The sequence below is a fragment of the Podarcis erhardii genome (genome assembly GCF_964252035.2).
Source record: "Podarcis erhardii genome assembly, chromosome: 9".
NCBI lineage: Eukaryota > Metazoa > Chordata > Lepidosauria > Squamata > Lacertidae > Podarcis > Podarcis erhardii.
This window is the reverse complement of record NC_138512.1, coordinates 62,399,409-62,417,105: the sequence shown is the minus strand read 5'-3', so window position 1 is coordinate 62,417,105 and position 17,697 is coordinate 62,399,409. Positions and strand designations below refer to the sequence as shown.

General features: G+C 43.6%; 1 protein-coding gene and 1 long non-coding RNA gene across 7 annotated transcripts in view; one reads left to right on the top strand and one right to left on the bottom strand.

The window, feature by feature from the left end:
- The window catches only part of GRID2 (glutamate ionotropic receptor delta type subunit 2), an 833,811-nt gene extending 827,095 nt beyond the window's left edge, over positions 1 to 6,716 (top strand). For 2 of the 6 annotated variants that reach the window (XM_081876717.1, XM_081876716.1), the window contains one exon: positions 4,000 to 6,716. In XM_081876717.1, the coding sequence (XP_081732843.1) occupies positions 4,000 to 4,422 (423 nt within the window). In that variant the 3' untranslated portion in view covers positions 4,423 to 6,716. The remainder of the gene's footprint in view (positions 1 to 3,999) is intronic. The other 4 variants (XR_014160291.1, XR_014160292.1, XM_081876719.1 and 1 more) reach the window with 4 other exon arrangements.
- The window catches only part of LOC309350485, a 737,064-nt gene that overhangs the window by 700,959 nt on the left and 18,408 nt on the right, over positions 1 to 17,697 (bottom strand). The gene's annotated exons all lie outside the window — the stretch shown is intronic.

Genomic DNA, 17,697 nt, shown 5'->3' with positions numbered 1-17,697 from the left:
CTCAGCCTTCCACTCCACCCTAAACAGAACACGGCCTTGAGGGAAATTACATGGACCACGCAAATGTGAAATTAAAACACAGTGATTACACACATAATCCTGGTCATGCTGAAAGGCCCTAAGAGGAAGAACAGGGGCAAGCCTACTGCTAGTGATACTTGGGATACCTCCAGGTATCAGTTTTCCCAGCGACCCCGTTATACGCAGGCAATAACCCACAGAAGAGATACCTCTTATTGTGGTGGTTTAGATCTGCCACTGCTGGCTGTTTGATTGTTACTGCACATTTAAACTACCCTGTTTCCCCGAAAGTAAGACATCCCCCGAAAATAAGACCTACTTCCAGTTTTGCCTCTCACTGTAATATAAGGCATCCCCCGAAAATAAGACCTCCCTGATAATAAAGCCTCCCTCGAACATAAGGCCTCCCCGGAATATAAGGCCCCCAAAGCTACCGTAAGGCGTTTGACTCCTCTGAACCGTCACGCAGCTCACTGATTGGCCACAGCACAGCCAGAGCTGTTCAGGCAGTGTGAGGTCTCTTTAAATCAGAGAGCCTGCACCGCCGCCAGGACAAGCTGCCCCCTGCTGCTCGCTCTGCCCTGACGGAGTCTGGCTGACTCACAATTAGACAATAAATGTGTACCGTATTCTTCCTCATGGAAAAATAAGACATCCCCTGAAAATAAGACCTAGCGCATCTTTGGGAGCAAAAATTAATATAAGACACTGTCTAATTTGGGGAAAACAGGGTAGCAGCAATCAGCACAGTTAACATCTAGCTTGCAGATAGCTGTCATACATGTCAACATTCTAGTCACCTACAAAAGCAAAACAGTCGTTGAAAAAAGCCAAATGGGTCATGCCGAACTCTGCTGTTCTGCTAGCGGAGCACACTTCCACTTGTGCAACAGAACTTTCCCCTAGAGTCCCCTGCACACCCTTAAAATCTGCTCCAGGGGGCTGGAAGACCCTCTGGAGAACATTTTGAGGGCACTCAAGGAGAGGAAATGAAGGGAAACTCCATCATGGTTGTAGCCAGGGGGCAGCTGCGCCCCCCAGATCAAATAAAACAATAGAAATACTGAACTAACTGATCAATCACATTGGTTCTGCCCCCTCTAACAAAGTCCTGCCCCCACTTACAGATATCCTGGCTACACCCATGCACCCCATTGCATGAGTGGAACTTTCCTCATGCAGCACTGGATGCGACCCAAAATATGGAAATGCTCCATAAAAAGTCACAGAAGCTTTATGATGATGAAATCCAAAAAAATGAAAAAAAAGAATTAGCAGGCTTGGTATTTTCAAAGTAGAGTCGTATTCCATTTAACACCTAGAAGAAATGTCTGGCTGTATTGAAGCTCTTAGGCCAAGCTACTGGCAACTCCATCAACCTTACTCATGTTTATTCTAAAACATATCTTCCACCAAACCAGCTTACGAACTGGCTCTCATAAAGTCAAACAGGGTGGAAGATCTGTTGCCAAAGCTATTTTCTACAAATCCACATTTGTTTGTGGATATGGCATATTAGAAGTTATGTGTGGGATTCAGCTAACCAGCCTCAACAGCAGAAGCCCTGCACAAGGAGTTCAGCTCACGCAATGGGGCTTTCCATGCTCTACACACACACAGACACACACACACACACACACACACACACACACACACACACTCCTGCCCCCCTCAAACCTGACTCAAGGTGGGGGGTGGGGAAACCTCCAGAACAGCTCACCAAAGTGGAGTGTGAGAAGAGTGGGATTGTTCCATCAGGATGAATGGAAGAAAACAGCATTGAATTCCACCCAATATACTGTATTTTTTGCTCCATAAGACACACTTTTTCCCTCCTAAAAAGTAAGGGGAAATGTGTGTGCATCTTATGGAACGAATGAAGGCGGGAGGCAGGCGGGAAAAGCCCACAAGAGCCGCACGCTCTTTAAAGGGTGCACGGCTCTTGGGGGCTTTTCCCAGAGGAGAGAGAAGGGACTGACTGGCCGTGTATTTATATTCCTGAAATATCTAAACTTCTAGCTGATAAATTTAAGTCTCTCATATTTAATAAAGCTACTGAGAATTCTATGGAATGTAAAGAGAGATGGAGAAAAAGTATGAGATTCTGGTTTTCTACAGAAATAAATTTTGTTGCTGACATTTCCAAATTTTCATTTAATTTATAGATATTTTTTTCTTGGTGGGGGAACAAGCTTGATTGCAAAGATAGCTATAATTCTGTTGAACATTTCTATTGCATCGAAGCTAAAAATTCCCAAGAGAATGAGAACAGTGATTCAGTTCTTTAGAGTATCTAAGCACTGAAAAGATTATGATGCCCCAGCCATATGTAATTCAAAATAAAAACAATACTTTTAAGTTGTAAAATAAAATTCTATTTTTCAAAATGGCACAAAATTTGCATGTGTTCTGAAACATATATGCATGTATGTCATGTGCAACACATGACAGTGTGTGGTTTCCTCACGTTGTTTCTGTCTGCATTAGGACGACACCTCCTGGTTGAGGTGGGATAAGTAATAAAAAGAGGACAGTAAAATGAGTAAAGAATTTGGAGCGGAGTGTAAGGAAGTCTAACAAAGTTCTGATTTTCCCCACGATGACTACTTCAACACTCCAATGTTTTTTGGGGGGGCGGAATATTTAACATCGAATCATTTCAAAAAAATAGTCTCTTTTGGAGTGGGGTGCCCCTATTTTGCTGTGCCCTAAGCATGCGGTTAGGGACGTGGGTGGTGCTGTGGGTTAAACCACAGAGCCCAGAACTTGCTGATCAGAAGGTCAGCAGTTCGAATCCCCACGACGGGGTGAGCTCCCGTTGCTCGGTCCCTCCTCCTGCCAACCTAACAGTTCAAAAGCACGTCAAAGTGCAAGTAGATAAATAGGTACCGCTCCGGTGGGAAGGTAAACGGCGTTTCCGTGCACTGCTCTGGTTCGCCAGAAGCGGCTTAGCCATGCTGGCCACATGACCCAGAAGCTGTACACAGGCTCCCTCAGCCAATAAAGCGAGAAGAGCGCCACAACCCCAGAGTCGGTCACGACTGGACCTAATGGTCAGGGGTCCCTTTACCTTTACCTTTAAGCATGCAGTTAGTCTGCCTATTGGGTAATCCAGCACCACCAGTACCAATAACTTATTCTGAGCCAATCTGTTTTTGACCCTAAGCTAGGTTGCTGTTATTTTTGTGGATCAATAGCTAAATACCCATCACAGTAATGGATGGGAAGCTAAGGGTGATTGGATGGACATGGGCCTTGTGATGTCAGATAGCAGCACTGCTTAGAACTCATGTCCTCTCACTTCCAATACCTTCCTAGAGCTGGCAAAGAGTTGAAAGGAGTCAGAGGCAATTGCCTAAACTGTCATACTATAGCACTGCCCTTCCAACGCAAAACAAAAGAGTACATCACACTGAAACTGCAATGTGTGGTCTACAGCCAGCAGCTCTCACAATCTTCTCCAGTCATTCAACACTTCACTGTGCTTCATCTTCATTACACAAAAGTCATTCTTATCCATGTAACATTGGTCTGAATCATGAGCATCCTGCTTCCAAATCCTCATCTTCCAACAAGCATTTCTCTGCAGCATCTGCAGCCAGATGTTTAAGAGGCTAAATTGTAAAGATGAACGCTTTGGAAAGGGAGAGTGCACTTGTATGCCATCCAAATCACACAGACTCACCCTGTAAGAAAGATTTACCACAGATTATTTGCATTCTGCCTTGGCGGTTGTAAAGGCAGGCACCATTTTTGCCAGTTTTGCTTAAACTAGTTAGATGGTTCAGCAAAGGACTTGTTGAGCCTCTCTTATTTTTAACTGATGTGCAGCAAGCCTAGTTTTCTTTATTTGAATAGTTCTGATTATTATTCTGTGGAAAATCTTTCTGGGTGTTTTTTTTTTTTTTTTTTTGTCTAGAAAAAGGTGGCAATGAGTGATTTGTTGTTGTTGTTGTTTTTCCTCTTTTTGCCTTCCAGGATGACAAGGAAATTGATCTGGAACATCTCCATAGACGTGTGAACAGCCTCTGCACAGATGACGAGAGCCCCCATAAACAGTTTTCCACCTCATCTATAGACTTGACTCCCCTGGACATTGATACTTTGCCCACGCGTCAAGCACTAGAGCAGATCAGTGACTTCAGGAACACTCATATCACTACCACAACCTTCATACCAGAACAGATCCAGACTCTTAGTCGTACGCTTTCAGCTAAAGCTGCTTCTGGATTCTCTTTTGGCAGTGTGCCTGAACACCGAACTGGCCCTTTCAGGCACAGGGCTCCGAATGGGGGCTTTTTCAGAAGTCCCATCAAAACGATGTCCTCAATTCCCTATCAACCAACTCCAACCTTAGGGCTCAACATCGGTAACGACCCAGACCGAGGCACCTCCATATAAAGCTTCAGACATTGTTTTGTCACTGTTTCTTTCTAGGACTCCCTTTGCAAGGAGCAGCTGTGATATTTGTGGGACTAACATGGATGTAACTTTTTAAAAAGAAATCAGGAGTATTAGTAACAACTCACTATCCTTCCCCTCCTCTTTTTCCTTTTCTCTCTACTTGAGGCCATGGTTTTCAGTCCAGCTCCTCTAGAGTAGCTCCATTAGCTCAACTGGTGTGTCTCTGGAATAAGCGCTTTCTAGAATGTATTATGGCCCCAACTCTGTAAACCATCAAATCAACTCATTCTGGCCAGTGGGATTACTCTGAAGTAACTTCAACTGAGCCACCATTAAAAAAACCAACAGGTCTGCCACTTCCCTAACATTCTACTAGTACAGCATTTCATAAACTTGAAGACAAGGAAACGGACACTGAGCCTGTATCAAATATATGGGGTTATTTCACTGAAAGACCTTTGTATTGTTTCGCCTTTGAGTTTTTATACAATTGCAATAACTTCAGTCTTTTCTCTGTGTTCTGCTGCATCCATTCCAGTGCTTCACTGCTGTTCTGTGTCCTGTTAACTGTGGACCAAAGGCAAACCTTGCAGTATTTACAGTTGGGGGCGGGGTGGTGAGAGAAAGGAGAAAGAGAAGGGAGAGACCATTGAGGCCACCTAATATGAGAATGCAATTTTGTAGGATTTCAAGAAGCCATTGCTATGCCAGTAAAGACTACAGTTAAATCTCCTTTTTGCACTGCAACAGTGCATATGACCTTTATGTGATTGTACAGTGTTTCGAAGGTTTTCTTTTCCTTATGTACAGTAAACTGTATCATATGGCAGAATCCTCTGTTCTGTTAAATAAATTAGTAGCTCATACATAGATATATATATACACATATACCTTGGTATATGTATATATATATGTACTCATGTATATATCTAATTAAACGGAAGCTGATGCTATTGCAATTTGTCTAATAAAGCTTTAGTTAAAAAAAGTGTTGTATACTGGAAAGATGTACAGGACAGGGGGTTTTCTGCAAAGAAAAGGAAGGGTGGTTTAATGTTATTTGCATTGTTTGATATTTAATGCCTTTTATTTTATTAGAACATCCAGGGCAATGTAACATTTGCACCTAGATGTGTAACTCATTCATTTAGGTTTTTGCATTGGCTATTCAGCTGTGTTTAAGGGTAACCTTAATCATCTATTACTTTGGAATTCCTTTTGACAAAATGGGAAAAACTGGTAGGTAAAAACACACACACATATACATCGAGGGATAGCTGATTTTCAGTTCCCAAGGGCTTGAAAAACAGATCATGGAAGGTTAATAAATGCTCTTCGAAATCAATGCTATCCATCATTGCAAGTGTGGTGTGAGAGTTTGAGGACGGCAGCGGTCGAGAAATATTGGTGTGGCCTTAATTGCAATCCTGTGTTACTCCAAGAATATAAAGGAGAGGGGAGGAAAACAAAAGAATGATCTCTTGTTTAAATCTTTATTACATATTCAATTATAGATGTATTTTTGACGTGAGTGCCAATTGTATAGAACGATAAACTGATGACGGCGAAAACAGTGCCTCCTTTGGCACGGCGGCATTTTTGAAGCTAACACTCTTACCTGTTTAGATCTGTAAAATGAGCTTTCAGTTGTAATCCTTAAAAACTAAAATGCGATTAAGTAGAAAGCGAGCCAACTTATCCCGTGTTTTATTTTTAATTTGTTTTAATACTTATTTTAACCTAACTCCATTATGTGACTAGGCCTTGATTATAGGAAGCAACTTAGGTGATCTGCTTTAGGAGAAATTTCAAGATATATTCTTCAGATCTATTCTATTTTGATGCTTAATTCTGTTCTGGGAAAGCATCTTGTACTGTCACTGTTTTTTGTATGAAATCTTCATAATATTGTCTACTGTGTAAGGCAGAACAATTTTCTTATCATGCAAAAGGCCATTTTGTTTCTAGGGTACAAGTGTTTAAAAGCATGCACAACTTGTTTCCCCTTGTAACATTCATGAGCTCCTACACAACTGACTTTTTCGAAGAAGAAGAAGAAGAAGAAGAAGAAGAAGAAGAAGAAGAAGAAGAAGGACAGAAAGAAATTTCTTTACAACAAACTAGAGGGATATACCAGATGTTGCAGTGATTTTAGTGATAAACCAATTATTTCAATGTGTTGCCTATTATACTGATACACAAAACACATTTTGGAGGCCTCAGTTACAAGTGGCAGAGCTTTCTGTGTATAATTTGTCTAAATAATTTGTCTAATAAAATTGTTTTCTAAACTTGCCTCTCTGCTTGTTTCGACTACCCTATATGTGAGAAGAAACCACTGCCACCAAGCATACCCTCTGCAGGGTTCCAGTGCATGTTTACCTGGAGCCAGGTAGGGGTGGGGCCAGCTGTTACGGTAATTTATCAAATGCATGGCTCCAGTCCGTTGTTTGCCAAGGCAACACAAATGCAATGCCAAGGGATCATTTGCAGGGTAAGCTTAACAGGTGTGTAGAGAAGGAGGTACTCAATGCCTTACACCACCTGTTGGTTATTCCACTAAAAATTCCTGCTCTCTGAGACTGATTTACTTTTCAGCAGAGTCAGTTTTAGAGTAGTGCAACCAGTGCAGCTGTACTAGGCACCATGCTGTTGGGAGAACCCAAAATGGGGCATGAGAGATGGGGGGGCACCAAATTTTAGTATTGCCTAGGACGCCACTGAAATTTGAGAGTCCAAAGTCTGCCACTTGTTTTCAGGTTCACTTCCAGTTTCAAAGCTCAGGGAGAATAGCGATTTGCAGCCCTCTGATCCTCTCCCACAAATGCATTCCAACCTCTATAATAGAATTGCAAAGGTTGAAAACCCCACGTTTCCCAAGTTACCTTGCCTAGTTTGGCTCTAAACATATTAAAATAGAAGGAAATCGTTTCTGAGTCCATCCCTTTCATGCAGTAGGACTTTCCCGTTGGATTCTCACTATTTCCGGTGAATGAATCCAGCGAATTCTTAGCTTGCTCTATTGTGAACTTCCTTATTTCTAGGGATAGCTACAGGTTAAAATACTTTATTAATATTTAATAAATAATGTTTTAATAATAATAATAATAAAAAAACAACAAACCATGTCTATTAATACCTTGTTATTTTTAATTAATATTTACAATCAAGGTGCCTTTTAAAAAAGCCAATAAGCTGTGCTGTCAACTGGGTTAGTTCCCAACAAAATACTTGTGGTAAAATAAAATCTTCATGAGATGATCCATTAAACCAGTAACTCTTGCATTATGTGTGGCGAGAAGGGTTGGGATGTGCCATGAAAAATCAGGCTGCCCTGTTGAATACCACCATTGTTCAATACCTACTGGAGTAGAGAGGCGCTATAAAAATAAAAATAATCTCTCCCCCCTCCTCCATTTTCTGCCAATGTAGATAGCGTCAGCACCCCAGCAGACAGAGCAAGGGCGCATTGCAATTCCCTGATCCAGCATGCGCTAGAAGTGGAATGCCCAGAATGATCTCATAATAACAGCATTACAGTGGTATCTCGGGTTAAGTACTTAATTCATTCCAGAGGTCTGTACTTAACCTGAAACTGTTCTTAACCTGAAGCACCACTTTAGCTAATGGGGCCTCCCACTGCTGCCGCACCACCGAAGCACGATTTCTGTTCTCATCCTGAAGCAAAGTTCTTAACCTGAAGCACTATTTCTGGTTTAGCGGAGTCTGTAACCTGAAGCGTATGTAACCTGAAGCGTATGTAACCCGAGGTACCACTGTAGTAGTAGTTCTATGTTGATTGATTTATATATCATTTTTCAACCCAAAGGTCCTTAAGTGGTGAACGGTATATTAATACAACAAAAGAGACAAGGTACCGTATTTTTCGCTCTATAACACGCACCTGACCATAACACGCACGTAGTTTTTAGAGGAGGAAAATCCGTAGGCATGCCACCCGTAGGCATTCCCTCTATAACACGCACAGACATTTCCCCTTACTTTTTAGGAGGAAAAAAGTGAGTGTTATGGTGCAAAAAATAACATGCAATGAAACAGGATAGCAAAATCACAACATAAAAGGAGAAGAATGAAACAAAGTCTTCCCAAACTAAAGGAGGGTTCTTCCTGACCCTACCAGAGCAAGAAACCTGAACAACGAGATAGACTAAAAAAAAAGGCTACCCAAACTAGAATAACTGAGAGTAGACAAACAACAACCCGATTCTAACTACTCAAGTGTTCAGGGTGAACAAGTAAAACAAACTTTTTGCCTACAGAACAGATTTGTTGTGGGTTTTGAAATAAATAAATCAGAGCACATTCAATATTAATAGCTGCCACAAAAGGAGGAAATCCAACACTTTATCCTATAAACCTTGGGGCTACCATGAATCAGCTGGTGTGTGTCTCTTGTGCGTGACTAATGGTGTTTCGGCTAACATTTCCATGAGCCCATGATCACTTGAAGCAGGAAAATGGCAGCAGTTTCAGAACATCAGCAGAGTGACTTCAGTTCAAGTGTTCACATGCTGCCCAAGCTAGAAGACCAAGAAAGAACGCCAGTGTTACTGTAGCCCCTAGTCTTTGATTCAATGTTCAGATGCAGCAATTGTGGTGATTGAGGACTTTTGCTTGGGTCAGAGTGGATTTTCCCCTTGCCCCTGCTCCTTTCCTAGGGAAAACACACTCTTCAGTGCAGCAGTCCAGAGAAAATCCAAATTGCCGTTTCTTCCTGCTGAGTGCGAAAGAGCAGCTTTCCCTGGGGGAAAGCAGTGGGACAAGAGGAAGTGTCGATGAGCATCTAATTTTAACAGGTGTTGCCTGTTCTTCCCTGGACTGGATTAAGCAGCTGATCTATAGTACTAGGCTACTGTTCAGCCTTGGACATTAACGAAAGCAAAACTGACTAACCAGCAGGCCTCCAGATGATGAACTCCAACTCCCATCAGCATCGGAAAGCATGGCCAATGGTCAGGGTAAATGGGAGTTGGACTCCCAACAACATGTGGAGGCCCACTGGCCCCCACCCTTGAACTAAATGAGTTAACGGTGCAATCCTTTGCATGCCTACTCAGAAGTAATTCCCACTGAGTTCAGTGGTACTTGCTCCAATGTAAATGTGTTTGAAACCTAAAACTGGCTTAAAGCCAAGCAATCTATCTTAACTGACTGTAGATCAGGTTGCTTATTCAGTAGCAAAACACTCTACACAAGAGAATTGTTTCCTTTAAAGTAAAACTGTTTGGACTTTGTATTATCTTGCTTTTCTGTTATGTTAACTGTATCAGAGTGGCGTTCTTTCGCAGAAAAGTGGGAGAAAAATAAGCTTAAGCAAAACTACTTTAAATCAAACGCAACAGTGGTTGTGTGCAAGGCTGGACTGCGTTGCTCGGCTGCCACCACAGAAAGGCCTTCCAAGAGAGAGAATAAGTTTCAAAGGAATGCAACATGGAGGTGGGAGATTGGCAAGATGGAGCAAGGCAGGGTCTGTTGTGGTACAGCATATGCCCAGCATATTTTTCAAATCAGTGCAGACATAAATCAGTACAGTGGTACCTCAGGTTAAGTACTTAATTCGTTCCAGAGGTCCGTTCTTAACTTGAAACTGTTCTTAACCTGAAGCACCACTTTTGCTAATGGGGCCTCCTGCTGCTGCCGCGCCGCCAGAGCACGATTTCTGTTCTTATCCTGAAGCAAAGTTCTTAACCCGAGGTAATATTTCTGGGTTAGTGGAGTCTGTAACCTGAAGAGTATGTAACCTGAAGCGTATGTAACCTGAGGTACCACTGTAATACCATTAGCACAGCCCTAATTCTCTTAAGTGCATACATACATACATACACACACACACACGAATCATTTATTACTCAGTACCTGATGACTCACAGCTAAATGTGTGAACAGACTACCGTACATAGGAAGGGAGGGCATGTTTGGGACTGCAGTGATATGTGTGGTACGTGACCTGTGATTGCTCTTTAGCACTTGCAAGTTGCCATTTGAGGCTGCAGCCATTAAATGTGAACTTATATGTGTGAACAAGCTTAGGGGGTGGCAACAGGAAAGCAGAAGCAGTTGCAGAAAAAACCAATGTCCTCCTATTCTGTGCAGGAAAAACAACAACAGCAATATCCTTTATTCCCAATGCACTCCAGATAGACTTTTTCTGCTTTTGCTAGTGTGTATTTTTAAGTGGGCTGAGCAGATCCATTACCTGGATTTCGGAGAAGGCGGTCAAGTTTGATACATTACTTAGCTATATCCCCTTGATAAAGAGTTTGTCTAGAAATACGTGAGGAATAAAGGATACTTTTGCTGCTCAGGTGCTTTGCTTTTCCCCCCTAAATATCTCTTGCATGTTTAATCCCCCTTGTTGTTTTGATGCATACAATTAGCCCTACATCTTCCCTATGAACAGAGAGGGGACTGCACAAACTGTGAATAGAACAACAAGCCTTGAAATGTTCATGGGTGCTATAAAGATATTGTTGCATGCCACCCCAATCTCCAAATAGTGTCAGATTCCAGAAGTTCCTTTTGGAAATGAGGCACAGCAGAGACTGTGGTGTCATAGAATCTTAGAGTTGGAAGGGACCAAAGGGTCATCTAGTCCAGCCCCCTGCAATGCATGAAGCATCCATGACAGATGGCCATCCAACCTCTGCTTATAAATCTCCAAGGAAGGAGAGTCCTCTTCTGACAGTCTGTTTCACTTCAGCCTTTCTCAACCTGTGGGTCCCCAGATGTTGTTGAACTACAACTCCCACCACCCCTAGCTAGCAAGGCCAGAGCTCAGGGATGATGGGAATGGTAGTCCAACAACATCTGGGGACCCACAGGTTGAGAACCGCTACACTATATGATATATAGCTTCTTTACACATGTCTACAGCCTGAGCCTACAATGGAGAGGTTCACATCATTAAACCCAAAAACGGTCTTGTTTTTCCCAAAGCCACAGCTGTGGATTCAATCAGAAATCAACCATTGTGCTTGGACCCTCTTCTCCAGCTTGCCTTTACCAGCTTGCAACCTTTATTCCTCTAGGTTACAGCCAACCCTAAAGACTCTAATTCAAACTCCGGCTTTGTCTTCTAACTCAGTGTTTCCCAACCTTTGGTCTCCAGCTGTTTTTGGACTACAACTCCCATCATCCCTAGCTAGCAAGACCAGTGGTCAGGGACATAGGCGCCGACTCCATGGGGCCTGAGGGGGCCCGAGCCCCCTCAAAAATTCGTTTGGGGGGGCTCTGCCCCCCCCAATAATTTAAGAAAATTATTAGTTATATTATGCTCTGTAAAATCACAAAATTATGTTGATATTTTTTATTTTCCTTGTTTGACGATAGTTACCTTTTAAAATACATTCAGTAATGAGTTAAAACAAAGCCACTCCCGATCTAGAGAGGGGGTGGGGTTGCGGGCTCTCGACCCATCAACAATCTCACGGGGCTGGCGTCAGCCCCGCGAGAAGCGGGGATTCCCCCAGGCTCATTAATATTCACCACCCACGGCGGCAGCCAATTGGCTGCCGCAAAGGGCGGGCCCTCACAGGTTCACTTAAGGTCGGGGCAGCCCGGGGCTCGCCCCTTTCGTTCCCCCAGCAGCAGCGGTTTGGAGGTCTTGGGCCCCCCCAATATTTTTTATAAGTCAGTATGGGCCCCCGCCCCCCCAATATTTTTTATAAGTCGGCGCCCCTGGTCAGGGATGATGGGAATTGTAGTCCAAAAACAGCTGGAGACCAAAGGTTGGGAAACACTGTTCTAACTCACTCTGAGCTAGAGGAGGGGCCCCACCCATCTTGTGACTGATGGACCTCAGTGGGCCATGGGAAAGAAAGTTTGAGAACCCCTGCTCCGTGAGCACAGCAGAGACCAAAAAGTAACCAATAAATGAAACCAGTTGTTTGTAGCAGTTGGTGAGCTGTTACTATTGGTTACAATTAATGTCCATGAGGAACATAATTTATAGAAAGCAAACCAGAAGATGTATGATTTCTCTCTGGCTCTTTCAGGAAAACGGGGCAGGCGGGTGGAGTGGTAAGGGGAATCCTTAACAAAGATGTTTGCAGTCTGTTGCATCTTCTGCAGCCAGTAGGTGGCACTTCAGCACTATGCTTACCAGCTTTCTATTTTAAATAAGTTTCTAAATCTCTGGCTATCAGCACAGAGCACTTCCAGACTGCCGCTATTTTACAAACATGATTCAGTTGCTACTCAGCAGATTCAGGTTGTGCAGTTAAAGTGGATCTGGCATCCTTGCACAACATACCCACTTCCAGAAAAACCACCCTTACTTTTTGCAGTAAGGAAAGTAAATGTGGGAAATTGTACTGGAAAGTGTGGGGTGACAATTCCTTTGAAATGGTATTGTTTAGCTTCCTCACAAATCAAATCAGAATGAAGGCACAATAAACCGTCAGTGTCATATAACCTTCCCACAGTCTTTGTGCAAACAAATCAAGATGAATGCCTAACACATAGGCCATCTAGAAGCAACCTGCATTTCCAAATGTTTCTTTGTGAAAAGTGGTGTGAACTCACAAAGGTAGCTTTACAGAGCTTTGCATCCTTCCCTTCCAGAAGTTATCAACTGCATTAGAAAACATGCAGATTGATGATGCTCACTAAGTTACAATATTTTAATTAGATGGAGAAGGGACTTACTTTGAAGTGATGTAAAAAAGTGTCTTGGACAGCAGAATTCAGATATGGGTACCATTTCTGTCTGCAACATTGATTTGTTAAATAAGCTCAGAAAGTGGTCGGAAAGCACATGATACAGTGTTAAAGCTAAATTCATTCTGATCGGTCAATGAAGCCTCATGTAAGTACCATGAGCTTTCCAAAAGAAGAGTGTTGCATGAGCATTGAGGTATAATAATCATATTTGGTATTTATAAGATACATCATCATCATCATCATCATTACTAATACAAAAGCACAGCTACTTTGTGTGCTTTGCAGATTGCAGAGTCCGTTTTCCACTGAGTGTGACAATGTTTAAATCTACAAGAGTGGGGAACTCATGGCCCTGGAAATGTTGTTCTCCAATTGGTCAATAATCAGTGAAGTTGAGAGAGGATGTTCAGAAACATTAGGAAAAGCTAGAGATTTCCCATCCCTTTTTTAAGAGGAACACAGTGGAATCCTAAGCATGTATGCTCAGGAGTAAGAAACCAAGTTCCTAAGGTCTGGTCACTTAGTAAGCTTGCATAGGATTTCAGCCTTAATCTCGACCCAAACACCAATTCAAACTGAATTATCAATTCTCTAAGTCTAATATTTTAATTAGTAAAATGGGATAGTCTGATGCGCAAACCTTTTTTACCCAAGATATATGATTTTGAGGTGGGATTAGACACATTCATGGAGAATGCATCTATCAGTAGCCATTAGCTATCAGGGTCAAATGGAACAGGCATTGTTTTGAGGCAGTATACTGCTGAATACCAGTTGTGCTAAACGGGTTTTGGGGGTTGGGCGATCATTCTGGATTATACCTGTGGGTCCCTTTCAAACCTGTGATCCGGTGTATGTGGGGCTAGAATATGTGGAACCTGCTGAACAAGCCAGATTTGTTTCTTTGTAAGATAATGGCCTGAGCTGACCGGTTAGGCACTACATTTACATGTCCAACGAGGTTTCACTGTTGCCATAGAAACAAATGAGTGGGCCTTGTCCCATCTCACCTGGCTGGATGCTGTATCATCCTAGGATGGAGAATAACAGGCCAAGAGGGGGCTGAGAGCATGTAAGTTTTGGCTGGTGCTAGAAGCTGGCAACACAAAGGCTGACCTTGCTATGTGCTGGACCCCGGGGTTAGATATTTGGGGTCTTCTAATGGGAACCTAATAAGGAGCCAAGATCTGTTGAAGTGTTAATACTCTGAGCTCCCCCAACCCATGTTCAACTTGTACATATGTGTAAATAAAACCATATATCCTAAAGACACCATAGTCTCCACTGACCTTCAATCAAAGGAAACTAAACTCTGGATAGGCCCAGGCATTCCTAAAGCCTCTTGCTGCTTGGAGATTGGGGTATATACAGCAATGCCCTGCCTTTGGGTTTCTCACAAACATCCAGCCATAGTGGAAAGCAGAATTCTGGATTTGCTGGAACTTCAGTCTATCAAAGACTCATCTGATCTAGAAATTCCCTTCACTGATCCCAAATATGTAGCAGCCATTATCTAAGCAAGTTAAACTTAGGCACACTATGCATGCTTAGGGGGTCCTTAAAAAATAAAAATAACCTACCAGTATGTGCAGAAAGATAATGCATGCTATCGTGCTTGCAAATTCCAGCAAGGGGAGGGCGGCTCTGTTTCAAAGCTGTGGCTTGAAATCATGTCCTGGATGCAGTGACTGTGAAAAGAGAGAGAGAGAGAGAGAGACCTCAATGCCAATGTAGCTTTGATAGGGTAGTAACATCTGACAAGTCCTTTAGTGCAATCTACTTAAAGAATAAAGTTGCCAGCTCAAGTAGATTTCAGAATTGCAGCAATAGGTTTCTCTCCTCCTTTTGCAACTTTTCCTTTTGGCAGTGAGCCTCAGAAGGCATTTTCACTGGGGGGAGGGATTCCACTGAAATCAATGGGATTTACAAGCAGGCGTGTTTATAGGGTTGCCACCGTTTAACTTAGTAAATTATGGACACTCCAGCTGTTCATTGTGTTGACAGGGTGTCAGGGGGAGGAAGCAAAGCAGAACCTCAAGGGATTTGTTGAAGCTGTTATAAATCAAGTGTTGTTGTTATTATTATTATTCTCATTCATAAATAGGACATGTTGAAAGCTTACCAGTGCCCTGCTGTTGCAATCCTTTACTCTCTGGAGGGCTTTTTTTTAAAAAAAAAGCAGAAAGATGAGTTTAAATGGCTTTTTAAAAAGAAGAATCAAAAGTGGTGTTCACATTTACTAGGCATTATATTCCTACAAAACAAATTCTCATTAACCTTTTTTTTTTAAGTTAAAGTATGTTTGCTGCTGTTGCAGCACTTTTACCTCACAGTTTTATCCTAAACTAAAACATGCCTGCTTAGCCCCACTGTGCTCCATGGGGGTCTTACTTCCAGAGGAAAGTGCAGAGTTGGACCCAGTCCTATCTTTGCAGATGGAAAACTTGTCTGACATATATTTGTCAGACATACATTCTTAAGGGAGGGGATTGACAAACTCCAGGTCCGGGATATGTGTTCTCCTTTTACTGTGGGAAGAGATTCCCCAAAGGTAAACCATCCATTAAAAAAATTATGAATGGGTGGCGACGTGGCAAGCCTACATAGCTCTTATTACCGGGGCCCGTCGCCACTGTCTCCATGCGGCTCGCAAGCCTTTGGCGTCTCCAACCTTTCAGGCGTCTATATTATTATTAATATCCATCCTATACCCCTCCGCCTCGACCGCATCGCCCTGCGTCTCCATCCGCGCGGCGAGATTTCCAGGGCGACAGGGCAGGCGCTGCTGCTATGCAGACTCCCTCGCGCTGGAAGCCAAGCTCGCGTCCCATGTTGCGCGCCCTTTTCCAAAGAGGAAGCCGAGCGTGGCGAATGGGACACAGACTGCCATTGTCCCCGCGACATTTTAATAACCCGCACCTACAATATTCAACCTGTTGTTTGCACAGGGGACAACCCTGCGACACAAAAAGAACCCACCCAATGGGGGCCGGCAGGCAAAGCGCCTGGGCAGAGAGACTCGGCGCTCCCAGGCGCCACGGTCCTCTGCCGAGGGGACTCCCGCGCGGCGTGGGCGAGGAGGAGGAGGCGGCCCCCGCACCCGCGGTTTCCCTCAACAACCGCCTGGGCGTTTTGCCCGAGAGGCACGCCAAGGGCGCCTCACTGCCCTTCCACGTGAGAAGGACCAGGCTCGCCGCTCCTCCTTTAAAAAAGGGGAAACGGCGAGAGGTTTCTTGGAAGACGCGTTTGTTCTGCTGCCTCCACTCTGGGAGGCTCGCGCGTTTGAAATCCAAATGGCGTCGTGCCAGCTGCTGGGAATCACACTTGTTGGGGATGCTCCCCTTGCTGCAGCCTTCCCACGTGCATCTAGTTGGCCACTGAGATGCTGGATTTCATGAGCCACCACCGGGCTGATCCAGCAGCTGCTCCTCTTATGTTGACTGCGGGACACATAGCAGCTGGCGCATGGACCAGCCCAGTGCTGGTGGAGGGCATTTTCCTCCACTTGCATCTGAAGCACAATGGTGTAAAAAGCCTGGGCAGAACCATGGAGCGGATGCCATCTTACACTGGCCCTTTTATGGTAGGGCCTGTGGAATCCAGTGGGACTTGCTCTATAGGGAACCTGTAAAAGTAAAGGGACCCCTGACCATTAGGTCCAGTCGAGCCGAGGGAGCCGACGTACAGCTTGTGGGTCATGTGGCCAGCATGACTAAGCAGCTTCTGGTGAACCAGAGCAGTGCACAGAAATGCCATTTACCTTCCCGCCAGAGTGGTACCTATTTATCTACTTGCACTTTGACGTGCTTTCGAACTGCTAGGTTGGCAGGAGCAGGGACCGAGCAACGGGAGCTTACCCCATCGTGGGGATTTGAACCGCCGACCTTCTGATCAGCAAGTCCTAGGCTCTGTGGTTTAACCCACAGCGCCACCCACGTCCCCAGGGAACCTGTGTAAGGTTGCAATTTGCAACTTAAGCTGGTGCCAAAGATTTCACAGCGGCATTTGAAAGCACCATTTTAGAATGAAGCCCCTTTCACAGCAAGTCTGAACAAACTTTTTGCGACATCAACAAAAAGTATTATTATTATTTAAGCACTTGGCTAAACATGGATGAGAAACAATATTTTAGAAAGGAAACCTCTGCATTGTTTTTAAATAATACTAATGCATTCCCAGCACAGCAGTAATAGTGAGAAGTAAGGTCCATTGAGTTCAGTGAGATTTATGCTCCCAGGTGAGTTTAGGATTGCAGTCTCAGTGGCAAAACCCATTTTAAACAAATATGTCCGAACAACAGGCTCCAAAGCATTGCACTAGGAGTTGAGCTAATGCTCTACAAGCCCGCCCACCCCCCAAAAAACCTAGATATAAAATAGTTGGAGAGATTTTTTTAGGCAAAAGCAACCTGCTGGTTGGAGGTACTATGGAGATAGACACTAGGGATGGATCTACACTCATCTGTTTAACATTATTAGAATGATAGGTGTGTGGTTCCTAAAGATCACAGGGCATACTTGTAAAATAAAGCATTTCTTACCTCTTTTTTTTGTCAAAAGGGCTATCTCCCTACTGCTGGTTGCTGGTTGC